The following is a 21,946-nucleotide window of genomic DNA, read 5'->3' on the forward strand; positions in this document are numbered from 1 at the left end:
TTTCACATTCCCACATGTGCCTTTAAATAAACTCTTATTAGACTGAAACCCAAAATGCTTTTCCGGTCTGAACTCTCAGTCTACCCTCAAACAAATGGAAAGACATTGAAAGCAGGAAAAAGAAGAGTCAGACTTGGATGCACTTACCCACATCCTCTGTCAGGCTTTTCCGTTAAGTGTTTTCCTTTTGGAATTTTGTTTGTCTTTCCATTTAACTAAAAGTAATTGATACCAGACTCTTATTTGGTTCTTAAGGAATATATTAAAGTAGTGAGACAGTGATAGTTTTAATCAAATCACTTAGCATGCATACAAAAGCACAAGTTAATGTTCACCTTTAGATTAACTAAAGTATGTACAACACCTTTGTACTTACAATCTATTAATTTATTTATTTATTTTTATGCTTTAGGCATAAATGCAAGTGGCTGTAAATATATTAGGTAGCACAACAGGTTTAGGAACATAGCCAGAGTAACACTTTTAGGACACTACATTATTCTCCTCCCTCTGCATCTGACAAATCAAGAATAAACCTTTATTGACGTGAATCTAAACATACGTGTATGTTTGTATTTGCTTTAAAGCTTCAGAGTGTTTTTAAAGACATTTCCTACATGGTGGACCCTCAAAATAAGGTACAACTTGCGATTGTTAGATCATCTGTCTAGCCACATGATCATTTTTGTCCAAAAGCCAACACATTTTTTTACTTTCGGTCTTAAACTCACTGGTGTTTGCCTGTTATTGGTTGTTTATAAATGAAAGCTTTTTCCCACATTCAAGCTTCCTGTTTGTCCCTTTTAGCCATCTGTTCATTTCTACAAACCCATTGTACTCTTTCCCATGTTCTGTTTTTCATTAAAGCATGAGTGTCCTGTTTAATGTTGCGCTTTATATCGATCAGTGTAATGTTTCAAAAAAAATCTGGGTTACTCCGTGATTTTCAATGGGTGGGGCTCAGAACGCCATCTTGTGGGCCATGTAGGCTCAACCTGATTTTGCCAAGTGAGAGATGTCCTCAGGAGTCAGGACATATTGGGGTGGTTTCCCGGACAGGGATTAGCTTAAGCCAGGACTATACCTTAGTTAAATTATGAAATATAACTAGTTTAAACAAACATATCTTGCTAAAAACAATAATTGTGTGCATTTTGAGGCAAAACAAAAGGCACTGATGTATTTTAAGATATCAGTGCAAGTTGTTTTTGGTTTGGACAGCTCTTGCACTTATTTTAGTCTAGGACTAGTCTAATCCCTGTCTGGAAAACTGCCACATTGTGTGACCCAAGGACAAAATATTTGTAAATCAAACCTAAACTCACCCCAACCTTAACCGTAACCGAACCCTAAAATCAGAGGGAAATGATAAGTGAAAAGCAATTGTCTAGAAGCAACTAATTCTGGTTTTAAGCTTAAACTTGTGACAAAGAGTAAATTTATTTCTGAAATCTGATTGGTTGATTGAAATGTTGTCACAGGGTCAACATAATATTGCCCTGAGGACATCAACTACTTGTCAATAGCACCTTTAGAAATATATTTACAAAAAATGGTGACACGTTCCACTGTGTGTGTCAAATAAAGACGCCTTAATTCTTTGCATGTGTGTAAGTAAAAATCATGTTTAATATATTTTTATTTTAAAGATGTATCTTCTCAAGGGTGGATTTTTAAATAGCTTTTGCCCGCTGAAAATGACACCTGTAGTTTCCCATTGGAAGCAATGGCATTCCTACTTTTAGCATCTTCATAACGCAAAGGGCATGTAGTAATGCTTTGTGGGGTTTTTTTTTTTTGACACTTTGTACATTTGCATTGGATTGTATTTTAAACAGTCATCGGTGGGCCTTAAGTTGCAAAAGGTTGAGAACCCCTGCTTTAGATAACAAAATCATAAATCTGAAATGTGTAAATTTATCAAATTAGCACTTGTTTTTTTAAATTGAATTTTTAATAATCATGACTGTTATTTGGCAACTACTTTCGCAAGTTATGCAAATCTTCTTTATTCTGCATTGTGTTTTCAGCACCTCGCCGTCACTCATGAATACAACAGCGAGTGTATGAGACGATACAGCTGGACCCCTGACACTGTGGATCACTCACACAACACTGTTTGCAGTCCCGTGCATTCTGGGTAAGAATGAGTTATCTATGTGACCAATCTATGTGACCAATGTACTGTACTATTGTTACAGAAAGAAACATTTAAAGGCGGGTTGCTTGGTTTTTTAAAAACTTTGGAAAAGGTTGGCTGAGTACCAAAACACACTTGTAGCCAATCAGCAGTAAGGGGCCTGCCTACTAACCGACATCGTTGCCTGGGTTGCGTATGTGTGGGGCGGGTCTATCAAAAGAATGTCCAGATTCTTTTAGGGAAGGGGCGTGTTTGTTAAGGTGATTTCAAATGTCAACAATGGCTTTCAGAGATCTTGAATTAGACATAATTAGGTCCAGCTTACAATTTATGAATGACATGATTTTGGTTAATACTTCAATTTGGGGCCATTCTTATCTTAATTTTTATGAGAGTGGTTCCTGTAAAATCGTCCTAGGTGACAGAACAGTTTCCCTGATTGAAGAATCACCCATAAATGCACCAGATTTTATTACAAATTGACGTAAAACACTTTAAGATGTTTTTATATCAATGTTATGGGATTGATAAACTAAAGATTGAATTTGTAACTGCTTTGTTTGCATTATACATGCAAACCAATGGGGATTTAGCATGACATTAGGAAAAATGTGGTTACCACTACTGATTTGTTTTAAGACATGTTTCACTTTTCATTGTTTCAGTTATTTGCATATAGCATGTTTTATTTTTATATATGTTTTATTTTTATATATGCTGCTGTATTTTGCTTTCTGCCATGTTACATAAAATATTTATTTTGCTATTTCGTTTCAGATCAGCTTCATGTCTCATATGTATGTCTAAGATAACTATATAATGAATGTTATTTATTTTTTACCTCCTGCTTTCTGTTCTGTATTTCTTTCATTCATTTTTCTTTTTGCAGCCCTTCCTCTCCGTTTCCTCAGTATGAATCCAGGTGAAAACACTGAGTCCAGTGACATCACTCTTTTGATCGATTTCTGCTTCTTACTGGTCTTTTCCCTCTGTTTCATCCATACTCCCTCGTTCTCTTTCTCTCTGGTGTTTTTTTTCCCTGTTTCTCTTTCCTTGTCTGTGTAAGCACTCCACACTGTGTGTCTTTAGCTTGGTGTCTGGAATAAGGACTTACCACACATTCAAATATCTACAGTAGATTTGAGAGATACAGGGCACACAGTATTACATACAAACATACTGTCAGTGATTTACAACCATTGCAATTAAATGAAGACAAAAGTCATTTCATGTAAAAGTACAAGAAATCACCAGTTAAAGGAAAAGTTCACCCAAAAATTATTTTGTTATTATTTACTCAACCTTAGGTCCTTCCAAACCAGAATGAAACAATTTTGTTTGGATGAACTGTTCCCTTTATTCTCATTTAGTTTATGTTGTCTCACCAGAGGAACAATATGTCTACACATTGGCTACAAACATTACAGTGAAGATTCACATGTGGAGACATTGGTTAATTCAATAGTGGGTGTTGATCTGGGGTTATTTTGGGATATGGAGGTGTTTCTGGTCTCACTACTGATCACTGATCACCGCTTCGAAACAATTGATCTTGGCAGTAAACAGGTCTTGCATGATAATATTTTCAGTTTTTGTTACTAAGTCAATACTTAAAGATTTCCTTGTATTTCCTCTGTAAGTGTCTTTTGCTGATGATGTATGAGGGATGACATGCTGCCAGGTTTAACAGCTCGAAGCACTGTCTCTTCTCCTTTTAAATTGTTACTAAACTGTCCCTTAAATAGTCTTTGCTGTTACTTCTCTTTCTGTCTGTTTTCGTGTAGACCTTTATTTTACCCCCTTTCTCTTTCACCAAGTGTGTTGGGTGTACAGTGATCACAGCATGGGAATCGTCTCACATTCGTCCGTGTCTGTCTAGTGGGTTAGCGCGGTGTCCCTCTCTCTCGACGTCTCTCATAAATTCTTTCATTCTCTTCATGCAGGTTCCTGGTGAGTTTCATGGTCGACGCCCGAGGAGGGTCGATGAGAGGAAGTCGTCATGATGGGATGCGTATTATCGTTCCACCCAGAAAGTGCCCAGCACCCACCCGGATCACCTGCCGCTTGGCAAAGCGTCACCGCCTGGCATACCCACCCCCGATGGTGGAGGGTGAAGGCCTTGTCAGCAGACTGGTTGAGATGGGGCCAGCTGGTGCACAGTTTTTGGGGTAAAACTGTTATAATTTGATTATGAGACTTATATCACAAATATATAGCCTGCCTTGAAAGCGTGGGATATAATCCCAAATTTGGGATTTCCTAAATCCATAAACAATGTAAATTAAAATTAAGTTAAAAACATGTGCATTAACTGTTCTTTTTAATGTAATTTTTTTATATTTTTGAATATAAGCATGCACATATGTTACTGTATTTTAGCAACTAATAACCATGGGTGCTGCATCTTGCTGTTTTGAACCCAAAAACCTGTTTTGTATGAATGGCCCTTTACAAATACTGATTCATTTTACTTATTAATTTCTTAGCCGTTGTTGTATTGTTACTTGCATCTCAGTAATTTTAGCGTCCTCTAATTTATTTCCAGGCCTGTGATCGTAGAAATCCCTCATTTTGGCTCCATGCGAGGAAAGGAGAGAGAGCTGATCGTCTTACGCAGTGATAATGGCGAGACCTGGAAAGAGCATCATTATGAATGTCAAATGAGCGAGCTCATCTCTCTCGTAAGCGGCATGGACGAAGGTAATCTACCAGCTTATGCCGTTACTGCAACTATCGAATAATAACCGCACACATTAATTAAATTTCCAATTACAGAGATCGAAAGCCCAATAGAGCTGGAAAAGAAGCGTATCTGCCGCATCGTCACAAGAGATTTCCCACAATACTTTGCGGTTGTGTCACGCATCAAGCAAGAAAGTGATCATATGGGGCCAGAGGGTGGAGTCTTGAGCAGTGAGGCAGTTCCTATGGTCAAGGCTGCCTTTCCCCAGGGAGCGCTCACAAAGAAAATACGTGTTGGATTGCAGGTAAATAAGGTTATATGCAAGATGTTGATAAAATAATTAAATTTGGGGTAATAATGTAGAAGACAGATGCATAAAAAGGGCACTTTTTGGAAAAAAAAGCTCATTTTCCAGCTTCCCTAGAGTTAAACAATTGATTCTTACAGTTTTTGGAATCCATTCAGCGGATCTCCGGGTCTGGCGCTAGCACTTTTAGCATAGCTTAGCACAATCCATTGAATCTGATTAGACCATTAGCATCACGCTAAAAAATAACCAAAGAGTTTCAATTTTTCCTATTTAAAACTTGCCTCTTCTGTAGTTACATTGTGTACTAAGACCGACAGAAAATTAAAAGTTGCGATTTTCTAGGCAGATATGGCTGGGAACTATACTCTCATCAAATGTCTAGGGGAGCTGGAAAATGAGCATATTTTCAAAAAAGTGGAGTGTCTCTTTAAAATGTTTAGAATTGAGTGTCCAAAGAATTAATGCGGTGATCTTTCTCTTTCTTTTTAGTTACAGTATATGATTTTTTTCTCTGTGTTTCTTTCTCAGGCTCAGCCGGTGCCTGAGGATTTGGTCCGAACTATCATTGGTAACCGAGCATCATTTAGCCCGATTGTTACTGTGGAGCCCAGGAGAAGAAAATTCCACAAGCCTATTACCATGACAATCCCTGTGCCTCCCAGATCCAAAGAGGCTGTTGCTAATGGACGCAAAGGAGAACCAGCCCCCTGCCTTAGACTGCTCTGTAGCATCACAGGTATGTCAGTAGTGTCTGTACTGTATGTGTATCGTGTATTTAATAGAGAAACTGTAAATAAGATCATCCTTGAAGCTCAGTTATACATGTGAAAACAGCTGTACATATTTGAAAATCTGAATATGTGACCCGTCACGGAAACCAGGGACTCAAGTCGGCAGCACAAGTTTCGAGAAAATGAGAAAAAAAGTTTTTTTTTCGAAATTTGTGATTTTCGTTTTATTGCAGAATCTATTAGTTGAGATCACGAAGAAGCCTCTCCATGTTTGAGATAGCAGTTTTTGTTACATTTTGCAGTTAAAATAGGCTTGTTTTTCCGGAGATTCTAGCGTGCAGCGGGGGGCGTCATTGTCTGTGTGTATATTTACATACTGTATAAGCTTGTGTGTTCGCCTCCGCCCCCAAAGGGAACAGCGTGACTACTAAATAAGGATAGTTCGCCCAAAAATGAAAATAATGTAATTAATGACTCACCCTTATGTCGTTCTAAACTCGGAAGACCTCTGTTCATCTTCGGAACACAGTTTAAGATGTTTTATCGTTAGATTTAAAGATTTTTTTTAAGATGTTTTATCGTTAGATTTAAAGATTTTTAAAAAAAATATTTTTTTTCCATTTGACATCAGTGGGTCAGTAAGATTGTGTTGATGCACCGAAAATACAGTTTGGTCCAAAAATAGCAGAATTACGACTTTATTCAGCATTGTCTTCTCTTCCGGCTCGAGCGTGAAGTTACGTGACTGTAGTGACGCGCTGCCCTGTTCCTCAGACATGTTTGCTAAGTTTTTTTTTTTTTTTTCAAACTTATAGCCTGCGTCTCCCCAGACTGTAAAGCTCGGGCGCACAAAACAAAAGAAAAATAAAAGAAGCTGGGGCGGAACAAATAACAGTCAGCCGCATCGTACGTCAGCCGCGTCACTGACTTTATGCGGCGCCGCAGTAGGATGACGTCAAAGTACCGCGAGAGCTCTTCAAGAAATCTTACGGAGTAGTTTAATTTCAACTCGCTCTCGCGGTACTTTGACGTCATCTGTATGTCAGTTCTTGCAGCGCAGCATGAGTCCAAACACACAGAAGTTACACAGATATAGTTGTATTCTTCATATAATTGGCTACATGTTTTGTCTATCAATATTTTCCATGAAGTCATTGGCTGATGGAGGAACGAGCGAGCCATTGGTAACCTCTCTAAAGGATGTCACGTTTTCGACGGCGCTGTTTGGATGATCTATTATACACTACTTCCCTATTTTAAATACAAACTTTGAAGGGGGGTTCATGTGTTTAACGGAGTGTAAGCTCATATACCCTTACATGTTACGATTTAAATAGTCTTCAGATTATATATTATATTGTATTACCAGACATTCATGCGAAATCTGATGTAAACAATCTATATTTCACGGATTATACGCATTTGTGGACAAATATGGTCATTGGATAATCTGAAACAGACTGGATTCGACTTGTGATCCCCACAAAGGTAAAAGAGTCATGTTTATTTTTGCGGGTTGTCATTTGGTCATAAAATACTACATATGATGCTAGAACATCTCAAAAAGGGTTTTACAGGGGGCATGGCTTAGCTAAATGAGATGTAAATGAGCCCTATTGTCTCCCCCAGCTGAAAAGAAGAGTCCCTTTCGTCTCGATTTTCTCGGTTTGAGTATTTCTGAGTTCCTATATTCAAATGGCCACAACTTCTCCAAATCTTATCAGATTTCCATGTGTTACACATCGTTGGAAAGCTTAGAAACTGCACTTTCAGAATCTGTGAATAACTCAAAATGCCCAGATCCGACTTGTGTCCCTACTTTCCGTGACTGGTCACATATGAATAAAAAATTATGGTGCACTTAAAGAGTTAAAAGGAAAGACGTTTTTTTTTATTAACAAATTATGTTAAATTACATACCACTGTGTCGTAACGGGCTTGATTATATCAGAAGATGATGTGCAATTTGTTGTTTCAAAAATTACATAAGTATTGTGTAGCAGTCCTCTTTAGTGTTTAAGGTGTTTTTTTTTAGGTGGAATGTCCCCTGCACAGTGGGAAGACATCACCGGGACGACTCCACTCTCCTTTGTCACAGACTGTGTGTCGTTTACCACTAATGTATCTGCCAGGTAAGATGCACAGGCCCATTGTGACCACTACTCTTTGCTGACATCATACTAAATGTGACCATGGACCACAAAACCAGTCGTAAGGGTAAATTTTTCTATAATTGAGATTTATACATTACCTGAAAGCTAAATAAGCTTACCACTGATATATGGTTTGTTAGGACAGGACAATATTTGGTTGAGATTTGAAAATCTGGAACTTGACAGAGCAAAAAAATCTAAATAGTTTTAAGTCCATAGCACGCATATTACTAATGAAATTTTAGTGCTCTCTACTGGCTTAACGCTGTAATGACGTTTTTTACTGAATGCGGGGAAATTGTAAGCTTTTCCATAAACCAAACTTGAATGGAAAATCCCAAAGGAACACAAAAGCAAAGTTTGTAGGTAAGTCTCTGGCCAATTTTAATTGTGATTTTGCTGTATCCACTCACAAAAATAAAGTTTTTATATATTTACTGTAGGAAATTCAAAAAATATATTCTTGGAACATGATCTTTACATAATATGCTAATGATTTTTGGCATAAAAGAAAAATCTATAATTTCGACCCATGCAATGTATTTTTTGCTTTTTCTACAAATATACCTGGGCTACTTACGGTTGGTTTTGTGGTCCAGGGTCACATATTAAATGAAAAATCAAATAATGTTCTTGCTTTTTATATCATACACGGATAAACTTAAACATGACTTGCTTAGCCACATCGACAAAAAAAGGGAAGTTTCACAGGAGGTCATCAAGTGGTTCAAATACCTTTCCAGCTCTTTTACAAAAACAGACACCATTTCTATAAACAGTGTCATGGCTTTGTTTAGTTTTCTTAGTTTACTGAACTATGTGAATTATTAGTACATGATCATCCGCTTCTAAAGACAGCAAGATCTCTTGCTTATTAAAAGCCACACAAACAAGCAACAGATTTTATTCGTGTAAAAGGGACATTCCACTTTTTTTGGAAAATATGCTCATTTTCCAGCTCCCCTAGAGTTAAACATTTGATTCTTACTGTTTTGAACTCCATTCAGCTGATCTCCAGGTCTGGCTCTATGCACTTTTAGCATAGCTTAGCACAATCCATTGAATCTGATTAGATCATTAGCATCGCGCTAAAAATAACCAATGAGTTTCAATATTTTTCCGATTTAAAACTTGACTCTTCTGTAGTTACATCATGTGCTAAGACCGACAGAAACTTTTAAGCTGCAATTTTCTAGATAGATATGGCTAGGAACTATACTCTCAAACTGGCGTAATAATCAGTGACTTTGTTGATGTAACATGGCTGCAGCAGGCGTAGCCATAGCCACAACCTCAACTTTTAATTTTCCGTCAGTACACAATGTACAGTAACTACAGAAGAGTCAAGTTTTAAACAGGAAAAATATAAAAAAACTCTTTGGTTATTTTTTAGCGCAATGCTAATGGTCTAATCAGATTCAATAGATTGTGCTAAGCTGTGCTAAAAGCGGTACCACCAGACCCGGAGATCAGCTGAATGGATTCCAAAATGATAAGAATCAAATGTTTAACCAGAGGAGCTGGAAAATGAGCATATCTTCAAAAAAAAGTGGAGTATCCCTTTAATGGCTTTCCCTTAAAGAAATAACCAGTATGTCTTTTCATTTTTTAACTAAGCTCTTACCTAAACTTCTTCAACTTTTCATCCCATGTAACAAAGAATGTTAAAGGAACAGTATGTAGGATTGTGGCCAAAACTGGTATTGCAATCACAAAACGTGTGGCTAAAACTGGTACTGCAATCACACAGCTGGTGGCCAATATACCAAACGACAACATAAACATCAGTTGAGGGCTGCAACTCCACTTTTTAAATGACAATATCCTGGCCGGACCGCTGTTGTGAGTGATAGAAGTATTTGAAATGAAAATGATTTCTTAATGTCTAGTGACATTTCAGGGCCATTTAATGATTAATTGATATAGATTTCTTACATACTGTTCCTTTAATATTTATAAAATAAAAATATGAGAATACCTTAAATCCATTTGTCTTCTCTCCACAGATTCTGGTTGGCAGACTGTCAGCAGATCAGTGAGACGGTGGGTTTGGCATCTCAGTTATACCGAGAGCTGATCTGTGTTCCATACCTGGCCAAGTTTGTGGTGTTTGCTAAAATATTCGACCCTGTAGAGTTCAGCCTCCGTTGCTTCTGCATGACTGATGACAAAGTTGACAAAACTCTGGAGCAGCAGGAGAACTTTGAAGAGGTGGCAAGGAGCAAAGACATCGAGGTGTGGATTTATACTTACGAATAAGCGCTGTTAAGACTATACACACATGCACATAAATAATTAAACATGAACATGCTTTCAGTGTTTGGAAACAGTGAGTCATGAGTTTGTGAACATTCATGCGTGCACACACAGAGGAAAGTCCACTGCAAAACATGATTCCTCTCAATTTATTAATTCTCATACATTCACAGTGTTTAATATTTAAACACAGTTACTCCTTCCTTATCATTTATCACTATTATAGAGGCATAAATAAATAAATTGTGATTTTGTTTTTCCAACAGATTCTGGAGGGCAAGCCTATTTATGTAGACTGCTACGGCAACATCTCCCCACTGACAAAGAGTGGCCAGCAACTGATATTTTACTTCTATGCCTTTAAAGAGAACCGACTCCCATTCAACATCAAGGTTTGATGTTTATAAATTTGTACATCAATATGCATTTTAGTAATCGTATTGTTGTTTAGATGAAATAAAGTGTGCATTTTGTGTGAATGGATGTTTATTTCTGTTTTTTTGTAGGTCAGAGATATGGGCCAAGAACCATGTGGGAGAATATCTTTCCTCACAGAGCCCAAAACCACAAAAGGCCTGCCACAGACTGCAATCTGTAACCTCAATTTCACACTGCCAACACACAGAAAGGTAAAGCAACATGATTCAGAGATATCATCATTATAGGGACACTCCACTTTTTTTGAAAATATGCTCATTTTCCAGCTCCCCTAGAGACCGACGGAAAATTAAAAGTTGTGATTTTCTAGGCCGATATGGCTAGGAACTGTACTTTCATTCTTGCGTAATAATCAAGGACTGTTCTGCCATGGCTGTAAGAGGCGCAATGATATTACGCAGTGCCTGAAAATAGTCCCCTGCTATTAAAAGTTACCAAGGGAATTACTTTCAGGCGCTCCGAAATATCATCGCACCTCTTGCAGCCATGGTACGGCAGCAAAGTCCTTGATTATTACGCCAGAATGAGAGTATAGTTCCTAGCCATATCGGCCTAGAAAATTGCAACTTAAAATATTTAGTCGGTCTTAGTACATGGGGTAACTACAGAAGAGTCAAGTTTTAAATAGGGAAAATATTGAAACTCTTTGGTTATTTTTGAGCGCTGTGCTAATGGTCTAATCTGATTCAATGGATTATGCTAAGCTATGCTAAAAGTGGTACCCGGAGATCGGCTGAATGGTTTCCAAAATGGTAAAAATAAAATGTTTATCTCTAGGGGAACTGAAAAATGAGCATAGTTTCAAACAAAGTTGAGTGTCCCTTTAATATTGTCTGTAGCTTTGAACTGAATTATAACTTGTCACTGAGTTATTTCTGTTGCTCCTTTTGCTGTAACTCTATTTTGGCTTTTCTTTGTCTTGCTCTTGTCCTTCTTGTTTGCATTTTACTTTCAACTCATTACTGTCTTATCTCTGCTCATTTTCTCTGTCTGATCTCATTCTATTATCTTTGTAATCCGTTTGCCCATCGGCTGCTGCTGTTCCATTATCTGTTACTGCAATGCATCGTGGGGAATATTAGGAAATGGAGTCGGATCCTGATGATGAGGTAAATATGCCATACTTTGTGCAACTTTGCCTTTTGTGTGGTACTTACGTAATCATACGCTTATTTGTGTGATTGGTCAATAGCTTGTATATCAGTTCTCCCATTGGCTAAAGTCAGGCAAGTGCATGATTTCTGTTTATCAGTGGATTTAAAAGGTTGTGTTATTTTGTTGCTCTTTATATCCCTTTTTATCTCTTTATATCTTCTTTGCAGATTTGATTTTCCTTCATTTAATTTAAATATTAAGCAATAAGGCACTGGACAATACCAAACTTTCATGCTACATACAGTATTTATGGAGACAACACTCACTCTAGTGCTTTTCACACTTGAAATAGTTAACTCTGGTTATTCTAAACCCCAGGTTAATGGAATCCTGTCGTATCTCTTTCACGTTTCACACTGTTCATATTTACCGAAACCAGTGTTTAAGAGATAACCCTGGGTATTCATAATATGACGTTTCACACTGTTCATTCCTAAACCCTGAGGTAATGTTATAATTTGCATATTTGCAGTGTCAGCAGTTATGATTGGATAAAAAGCCATTCTGCTTTAAATAACCGCTTGTCTCATACTTCCACGTCAGTGACAGAACAGGTCGCAATGTATATCTCTCTTAGATGTTTAAACCTCCTGGGATGTAATTTTTACTCCGATTCAAGTGTTTTCAGTGCAGATTGTGATATGATGTACGTGCTCTTTAGTTTCTGATTGGCTGTCCGCTGCTTGGCATCCAGTCACAACATTCTAACCCTGCTTCGTTTCGCACTACATGCGTTTGGCACCGCAATGCAGGGTTAATAACTAGGGATGCACCGATCCGATATCTGGATCGGGTATCGGGGCGATCCGGGCCCTTTTTGCTGGATCGGATATCGGACTAACAGGACCGATCCAATTTCCGATACTCTGCATTACCCGTAGTTGTTACTAACAAGCGATCAAAAGGACAAAGTATTATAAAAGCAAGCACCGTAAACGTATGTATGCACTATATTTAAAGTCTTCGCAATACACTCTATGGTCTATAACTTCATGTGAAGGAACAAGCACACATTTAAAGATATTTAAGTTCACAGAAACTCTAACTTACTCGCACTGGTGAAGAGGACGGATGAAACGCGTCAAGCGCATAATTCCCAAAATAACCATCTGCACACTAAAGCTTTTTTACTGTGACAGTTTTGCGCAAATAATGAAAATATATTTATCATATTTATTTAATCAAACGTGCCTATTATATGTTCTACTAAACACTGTCATTTGATTAATATATAATGTTCTTGTAAATTGTAAATCATTTTAAATTATTGTTTTTTAAATATAAAATTATACTAGATGTAGCAGAAAGCACTCTACACATTTAACAATTTTATTGTTAATTTAACAATGGTATCGGAACGGCATCGGGTATCGACAGATATACAAAGCCCAGGCATCGGGATGGGTATCGGGACTGAAAAAGTCGGATCGGTGCATCCCTATTAATAACCCATAGGTTATTTTCAGGGATAACTCCGCTATTAAATTACAAGTGTGAAGCGCTCCTTAACCTACAGTTAAAAGCGGGGTTTAGAACTAAGATAACCCAGGGTTAAACATAGTGTGAAAAGCCATATTGTGGACCTGCCTACTATTTAATCGAAAATGTACCAAAAGATAAGAGAGACCAATGTGCAAAGCACTACTCTTTGCAAAAGACTTTGCAAAAGACACACCACAAAGTAATTATTTGGAAAGATAATCTGTGAAAGATAAGGTTTAATAAATAATGATTATATTTACATTATTAGAGAAGCAGAATTGTTAATTGGCAGCTTAATTTATAATTGCATTACGATTTTTATGTTCTTAAATAGAGTTTTTACTTTTGTGTTATTGCAGAATGACAAAGATCGACGCCATACCTTTGCCTCATTAGCATTGCGAAAGCGCTACAGCTATCTGGCCGACCCAGCATCCAGTGAGTCTTATATTTTTCTTTATTCAAAGCTCCATACATATTCTAGAATTTGATTGGTCAATACAAAAAATCTCATATTTCTCCATTTTTTAAAAAAAATTCCTGCCACAAATTGTCTGTGTTCATTACACTTAGACCGTCACATTATTTGCTTTCTTTTTGTTTTGCCTCTTAATATTATTATTTTTTTATGTTGTGTTGATGTGCTGGCTATGTATTTGTTTTCAATGATCCACATTTCATATGATTTGCTATCATCATTTTTTGCAGTTTGTGTTTGGCCCAGTGTATTTTTTGGTTGATGTTTATGTTGGAAATTTTTTTTTAGCAATTACTTATTTGTTTATTTATGATGTTTTGCGTAAAACTTTATCTGTATTTTGTCACTTTAAAACAGCAATTTGTAAATCTCTATCACCATTTTTGTTAGAAACATAAAATTGCAGGTTACTTATTGTATTCATCTTTGCATTTGTTGAAAAACAACTAACATCTGCCATGAATTCCAACCTGATAGCTCAAGTTATAAATTATTATCAGAAGCCTACAGTTTTAAATTGTGGTAAGATGACAGTTTTGAACACTATTTGTTTATGTACTTTCTCAATTAATGATTTTGTTTATTTTTAACCCAAAAAGTTACAGATTGCAGCTTTAAAGACAAGAAAAATGTTATAGAATTTTTTTTAGATATTGTAGTTTTTTTATTTTTACTTAATTAGCATACATTTTGCATCTTCATCTGTTTTGTCACAAATTACATTTTGTTTTGTTTCACATTTTCCATTGTCAGAAGCTTCCACTGTTTCAAATTTTCCATATGCTGTTTGTTTAATAAATTCCCCTAACTAAGCCTTTTTCTTTTTTCTCTTCTCTCTTTTTAACTATTTCTGTTTACTTTATGTTGTGCTATTAATTTAATTATACTAGAAGCAGCTGAAAGAGGTCATAACACCACTCCAAAAACCACGCCGCAGCCTTCTAGCTACGCTTACAAGCCTGTCTTTACGACGCGCTCCTACCAGGCCTGGGCGACCAGCTCTCCTGTCAGTGTGCCTAGCCAGGCCAAGTCCGGATTTGGCTCCATCTCCAGCTCCTCATCTAACACCCCCTCAGCCTCACCACTGAGGTCGGTATGGTCTGTGAACTCTGCTTCTCCTATCAAATCCATAATTGGAGGATCACCGGCATCTTCTATCAAATCTGCCAGCGACGTTGCATCCCCGATTCGTTCTTACAGAACTATCTCCTCACCTATAAAGACTGTAGTTCAGGGTGCCCAGTACCCAGTCCCAGCCTCCCCAACCCTTCTGTCCTCTCCAGGAAAGAGCATTCCTGATCCTATTTCAGTTAAAGGCCTCACAGGTCTGATAGCCAGGACTTCACCAGTACCATCTGGAGGGACCTTACTGGAAAGATCCTCTATTGCTATGACCCCTCCAGCCTCACCTAAATCTTCTTTAAACATGTACAGCTCAAGTTTGCCCTACAAGTCTGTTGTATCCTCAAACCCTTCAGCATCCTGCTCCCCCATTAAAACTGTCCCAGGCTTCTCCTCTATCAGAACCAACACTGATGCCTCTGGGTCTGCCAGAGGATACCTGTCATCCCTTTCCTCACCACTGAAATCCAGTACAGCCACTACTACTGCTGCACTGATAAATGGGACAGTTTCCCCAACGAAGTATCGCTCCTCCTCCCCAACAAGCTATCATAACAGCACTCTGCAGGAAAGGATTCAGGCAACAACAAATGCAGCGACAACAAGTGTAAATGCTGCATTTGATGAAGTAGAAAAAACTTTTAATTCCTGTTCTGCAGGCTATGGCACTCTAAAGTCAGTGTCCTCCACTCCCTCATCCTCTTACCAGTCTATTCGTTCCTCTGCGTCCAACTCACTGTATGCCTCCCTCAGGTCTCCCCCAATCTCTACCACTTCTGTCACTTCCAGCACTATAACAGTGCCTGTCTATTCTGTCATAAATGTCTTGCCAGAACACCAGTTTAAAAAGCTCCCGGAAGTCTCCAAATCAACAGCTTCTCTTTTGTCCCCACGAAAGGCCACGCCACAGGAGATTAATGCCCAGACTCAGTCCTCTTTTGCCAGAACTCTGTCCCCTGTTAAAACTCCCCTGCCCATGTCCCCAGGGACACTTAAATCTACTACCTCTTCACCCCCTCTGTCCAATAGCCAGGAGATACTGAAAGATGTGGCTGATATGAAGGAGGACTTAATCAGAATGTCTGCCATTCTTCAAACCGATACAAGTTCAACTTCCAAAGGTTATCAGTCTGATTCTAAAGAACAAAGAGTAGAAGATGAGGAACCTTTTAAGATTGTAGAGAAAGTAAAACAAGACCTAGTCAAAGTCAGTGAAATTCTCAGCAAAGATGTTTTAAGAGAGAGTAACGCAAATATTAAAATCTGCAAGACAGAAGATGTCCTAGAGGATGACATTGATGATAATCCACAAAATGAATGGAGATGTCCCCCTCGATATGAAACATTAGCCCCTCGTGTTAAAACAAAACCAGTATCTGACAGAGATTACAATCTTGCGAAAGTAGTTGACTACCTAACCAATGACATTGGCACAAGCTCTCTTTCTAAAATAGCAGAGGCTAAACAAAGAACTGAGGAAGCAAGGAGAGAAGGGGAGGAGAAACAGAAGCGTGTCCTAAAACCTGCAATGGCATTACAGGAGCACAAGCTCAAAATGCCTCCAATGAATATGCGCCCTTCTGCCTCAGAGAAAGAACTGTCAAAGTTAGCAGATGCATTGTTTGGCCCTGAAATATCACTCGACTCTCCAGATGATGTCTCCCATGACCAAGACAAGAGTCCACTCTCAGACAGTGGGTTTGAGACTCGTAGTGAGAGAACCCCTTCAGCCCCTCAAAGTGCAGAGGGAATGGGACCCAAAGGGCTCTTTCAGGAGATTCCACCAGTCATTACTGAAACACGCACTGAAGTTGTACATGTCATACGGAGCTATGAGCCTCCAGAGGATCCTAAGGAACCAGTATTTGAGGAGGCTAGGATGGCAAAGCCCCCACTGCGCTGTGCAGACACTGAGCCACGGTCACCAGGTGGATCTATTAAAGAAAGAGTAAAAGCTTACCAAGCCAGAGTCAATGCAGAGGATGATATGATGGCCAAAGGCATGCGGGTCAAAGAGGAAACCCACATAACGACGACTACAAGAATGGTGTACCACAAACCCTCGTCTAAGGAGGCTGGACCTGAGAGGATGGAGGAGACCATGTCTGTACGCGACATAATGAAGGCCTTTCAGTCTGGGAAGGATCCATCCAGAGAGTTAACAGGCCTGTTTGAACACAAAAGCAGCAGTGAAGGGGGAGGAGAGCATTCCTTAAGACCTGTAGACCCAATGCCAAAAGTTGAGCGCATCATTGAGGTTCACATAGATAAAGGAAACACAGCTGAACCCACCGAAGTTATTATTAGAGAAACAAAAAATCACCCAGAAAAGGAAATGTACATATATCAAGGTAACAGTGGCATAAAAGAACTGCAAAATAGGATGGGCAATGAGCAACATAACATGGAACCTGAGGAATCTCATCCTTGTTATTTTGACTCCAGAATACACACACCCGTAGAGGATGATAAGACACTGAACTTGCAGCATTCAGAATACCACAATGATGGCTCATCTGAAACTAGAGGAGAGTTGTACAAGTTTACAGACAAAATGGTCCTTTCAGATAAATTTGACTCCTCCCATTCAGACTCAGATGAATCTGTGATTGACAGGTCACGTTACTATGGTGAGGGAACACACGTTGGCTCAGTTAGAGAATTCATGCTAAAGCCTGATAGATCAGGTAGATCATCAGAAGATGACAGTTATGACAAGCTTACTTTGCTGCAGTATGCCTCTGATCCTGATAGCCCAAAAAAGTCTATTTGGATGAGAGTTTCTGAGGACAGGCAGAGTAAAAGCAGAGAGAAGCACAAATATGAAGACAGAGTAGACAGAACTGTAAAAGAGGCAGAGGAAAAACTTAGTGAGGTCTCACAGTTCTTTCGTGATAAAACTGAAAAACTGAACGATGAGCTTCAGTCCCCTGAGAAAAAGCAACGAAGACAAGATGCAAGAGAGACTCGTTCTGGGCCGAGCTCAACTTGCAGTAGCCCGGAAAGGTCAGTGCATAGAAATGGAGAGGACTGGAGCAGAGACAGGTTTCGGGATAAATATGGTTCACATGACAGAAAATGTGCCAGTTTACCAAGCAGCCCTGAAAGACGGGTTTTGCTGCAATACAGTGACGACCCTAAGAAAGGGGACTGCTCTTCTGCAAGCAGTACAAGTGAATCCTCTAAATATTTCCAGCCCTCAACATCTAAGGTTAGCTCAGTCAGAATGAAATTTGAATCAGAAGCTCAGAAACAAGAAAAAGGGCCCCAATTAGGACAAACATCAGGATCCCCAGTGAGGAAGCTGCAGGAAAGTAAACTTCCTGTTTATCAAGTTTTTGCAGGGGGGAATCTTCCAAAGTCAACAGAGTCTCCAGAAAGCGATAGAAACCCTAAAAAAGACAGTGAGGGCGGGCACAGGTACAATGTTCGAAAGGCTCAAGTCCAAAATCAGCAGAGTGACAGACAGAGAAATAGGTCAGATAGTTCATCCCCAAAACCACACCAAAATGTCTACAGTAAAGAACAAGTTGCCAGTGAAGACAGAAAAACATATAAAACTTGGGAAAATCATGGCAATGGACAACTGAAAGCCCAAAAGACAAAGCTCACCCACACGTTAGTGCATGATAGGCAAAAGGAGGAATCGCAGAATGAGAAACACTCTTTAAGAGATGGAAGCGCAGCAAAAGAGGAAACTACTAAAAAGATAATTTACACTGAGCTTGTAATACGCGAAGATTCTAGTAACACTGAAAAATGCAATGGTGTTGTAAAAAAAAACTCGGAATCACACATTCCTGTTAGGGTGTCATCTAGTTTTGTGGATCATCATCAAAGTAGTACATTAAAATTAGATTCCTCTATAAAATCTGAAAGAACAGGGTTTCACTTAACCAGAAACACACAGCACCCTAGTCCTGGTGTTAGCAAATCACCTAGTGATGTGTCATCAGTAGTGAACTCAGATTCTAAGAGGCAGATTGCTAATATAGTCTGTAATGGTGTGGATGATGACCAGGTTGAGTATATTGAAAAAGTGACCCCAGGTGTCACTGCAGACATTAAACCTCTTCCTGTTTATGTCAGCATTCAAGTAGGTAAACAATATGAGAAAGAAACTGCCACTGGGCAGCTGAGCACATACAAAAAAGTAGTAAGCCATGAGAGCAGGACAGTACATGAAACGCGCGGAGCATTTTATACTGTCAAACAGAAACAGCCACCGTCCCCACATGGAAGTCCTGAGGATGACACCCTAGAGCAGGTGACATTTATGGACAGTTCAGGCAAGAGTCCTATAACTCCTGAGACACCTACCTCTGAGGAGGTCAGCTATGACCTGAACTCCAAAGCTCCTGACTCCATCATAGGTTCCATTACTGGCATGCCTAGCCCAATCCCAGAGGAGTCAGAGGAAGAGGAACAGCCCAAGACATTCATTTTTAAAGAACTACCAGCAGATAAAGCCAAACCTGCCAATCAATCATCAGAGCCTTCAAAAAGAAAACATGACTCCTCTGGAAAAAGGGGGAAAGACAAACGCATAGCTTATATTGAGTTCCCACCACCACCACCTATAGAAAGTGAGCAAGCTGACTCTGATAAGAAGGGGTCTGCTTCCTCTGAGGCAGAAACAGAGATGATGGAGGTAAACCTCCAAGAGGAACATGACAGGCATCTCCTTGCAGAGCCAGTAATAAGAGTCCAGCCTCCTTCCCCTCTGCCATCTGGAGCGGACAATAGTGACTCCAGTGATGATGAATCTGTTTTTCAGCCTGCCCCAGTCAAAAAGTACACCTTTAAAATGGCTGAGGAGGCCGACAAACTCAAGCCTAGAAAACCAGAGAGAAACAACTCAAATCACAAGGAGTCAGGCATCAATGGCATTGTAAAAGGAGAAGAGGTAGAATGTGAACAAAATGGAAATGATCAGTCGATTACTGATTGCTCTATAGCAACAACTGCTGAATTTTCTCACGATACAGATGCTACTGAGATAGACTCTCTTGATGGGTATGACCTACAAGATGAAGATGATGGGCTGAGTGACCCTAAAACGTCCAGTTTGTCACATGATGGAAAAGCAGGAGATCGTTCTTTCAGCCAGGGCAAACTTGAAGTCATTGAAGAGGAAAACATACCAAATGAGGAATCAGGGGAAAAGTCAAAAACAAGAAAGTCATCTGGAAAAAACTCAGATAATGATAATGAGAAAATATATTCTTTGGAGGGAAGACACCCTGATAGACAAGGGTTCACAGACAATTATTTTAATTGCCAACTAGAGGAGGGCATAAACACTACCTTCAAAACAGTGGCCACTAAAGGCTTGGATTTTGATCCATGGTCTGGTAAAGGGGGAGAAGAGGGAGTGTTTGATGCTAAAAACAAAGATGAAGATCCAAAACCCTGTGCTTTATCAGTGGACGACAAATCGCAAGCAACCACGCCGGATACCACTCCAGCCAGAACCCCAACAGATGAGAGCACTCCAACTAGTGAGCCCAATCCTTTCCCCTTCCACGAGGGCAAGATGTTTGAGATGACCCGCAGTGGTGCTATTGACATGAGCAAGAGGGACTTTGTTGAAGAAAGACTTCAGTTTTTCCAGATTGGTGAGCATACTTCAGATGGGCAGTCAGGGGACGAGGGGAGAGTGGGCAGGAATGCGGGGGTAGTTGCCTCTCACTCAAAGACAGGGGAAAGAGCTGTAGAGGGAAAGGTAGAGGCAACCACAGATATAACGCCATCCAGAGGCAGCACAGCGCAGGGCAGCACTGACTGCCTGGATGCACCTCCATCCGCTGACACCACCTCATGCACTGTCACAGCTTCCAAGGTTGACCCCAAATTACGCACCCCCATTAAGATGGGCATCGCAGCTTCCATTACAATAAAGAAAGACCCTGGCTCAGCCGAACTGACTGATGTTAAGGCTGAGTCTTCAGACAGTCAGATTACGGAATACATTAGCTTGGAGACACAATTAGCTGAGGGTCACTTTGATAACAAGCGCATTGACTCTTCTCCAACAAGCAGGAAAGATTATCCCTCAGAAAACTGCAATAACAACAATAATTTAGAATCCTCCAATGTCCAGGCCAACTACATCCAGTGTGGTAGTGTAGTTTTTAATTTGCAGTCATCTTCAGAACCCACCTTACAGAAAGCTAGCAGAATAGAAGCGCAGTTCTGCAAGGAGTCTGGGGAGAAATCAGAGAATGCTAGCATTGAGTCTAATCACATTAAAGTTGTTTTGGAGAACAGGCAGCCTAAGTCCAAACTCCCAGTCAAAGCAATGGGGTTTAGTTTTAACACAAACAGCTCAGGAAAGCAGAAACCTAAGCAGGTTGTGAGGCCAGAAGCAAGAAAAGTGGATTCTGCATCCGTAGTCCTTGAGCCCAAATCTAGAATTCCTGTCAAAGATATGAAAAGAACCAGTGTAGTTAGCTCAACTGTTACAGCTCAGGTAGTTCCAAGGTCAAGGAAGACCACAGAATCAGAAAGATCAGTCAGGCCGGTAGTTCCCTCTAGACTACCATTCAAAGATAAAGTTTCTGGTGGGTCAGTTAGCCAAGCAGGTGGAGGCAAGATAAGTGAAGTGTGCAGGCAGTCAATTGAGTTCTTGAAGAATGTTAGCGGAGAAGCAATAAAAGTGGCCGAACGACTTTCAGACGAGGAGAAACAGACGCAGGGAGAGCAGTCGGAGGAGGACAGCAGCACATCACGAAGCACCTCACTATCGGACCCCTCTCAGTCCCAGCCCTCCCTCTCCGCTGGCTCCTCCCGAGGGGTCAAACCCTCGAGATCAAAGGTCACAAGGGCAGTGGGCAGTGAGACAAGGAGGAGTAAGCGGACTGGAGGAGGGAAGGAGGGCAGTAAGAACGAAGGGGCTCGCAGATCGCCCCCCGTCGCGGAGATCAAGCCTAGTTTGTAAAACTTTATTGAAAACTTTATTTGATCCTTAGTTGCATGAGCCGTTGTGACTGATTGGA

At 39.7% G+C, this 21,946-nt stretch overlaps 1 protein-coding gene across 16 annotated transcripts in view; it reads left to right on the plus strand.

Moving 5' to 3' along the window:
* Window positions 1-21,946, plus strand: part of ank3a (ankyrin 3a) — a 109,540-nt gene that overhangs the window by 68,536 nt on the left and 19,058 nt on the right. For 6 of the 16 annotated variants that reach the window (XM_065297381.2, XM_073812273.1, XM_073812271.1 and 3 more), the window contains 14 exons: window positions 588-638; window positions 2,031-2,140; window positions 3,030-3,062; window positions 4,084-4,308; window positions 4,686-4,840; window positions 4,916-5,127; window positions 5,662-5,869; window positions 7,900-7,996; window positions 10,024-10,252; window positions 10,540-10,665; window positions 10,780-10,902; window positions 11,794-11,820; window positions 13,708-13,786; window positions 14,717-21,880. In XM_065297381.2, coding sequence (XP_065153453.1) covers window positions 588-638; window positions 2,031-2,140; window positions 3,030-3,062; window positions 4,084-4,308; window positions 4,686-4,840; window positions 4,916-5,127; window positions 5,662-5,869; window positions 7,900-7,996; window positions 10,024-10,252; window positions 10,540-10,665; window positions 10,780-10,902; window positions 11,794-11,820; window positions 13,708-13,786; window positions 14,717-21,880 — 8,839 coding nt within the window. The remainder of the gene's footprint in view (window positions 1-587; window positions 639-2,030; window positions 2,141-3,029; window positions 3,063-4,083; window positions 4,309-4,685; window positions 4,841-4,915; window positions 5,128-5,661; window positions 5,870-7,899; window positions 7,997-10,023; window positions 10,253-10,539; window positions 10,666-10,779; window positions 10,903-11,793; window positions 11,821-13,707; window positions 13,787-14,716; window positions 21,881-21,946) is intronic. The other 10 variants (XM_073812262.1, XM_073812261.1, XM_073812263.1 and 7 more) reach the window with 5 other exon arrangements.

The sequence above is a fragment of the Paramisgurnus dabryanus genome, chromosome 17 (genome assembly GCF_030506205.2).
Source record: "Paramisgurnus dabryanus chromosome 17, PD_genome_1.1, whole genome shotgun sequence".
Taxonomy (NCBI): Eukaryota; Metazoa; Chordata; class Actinopteri; order Cypriniformes; family Cobitidae; genus Paramisgurnus; species Paramisgurnus dabryanus.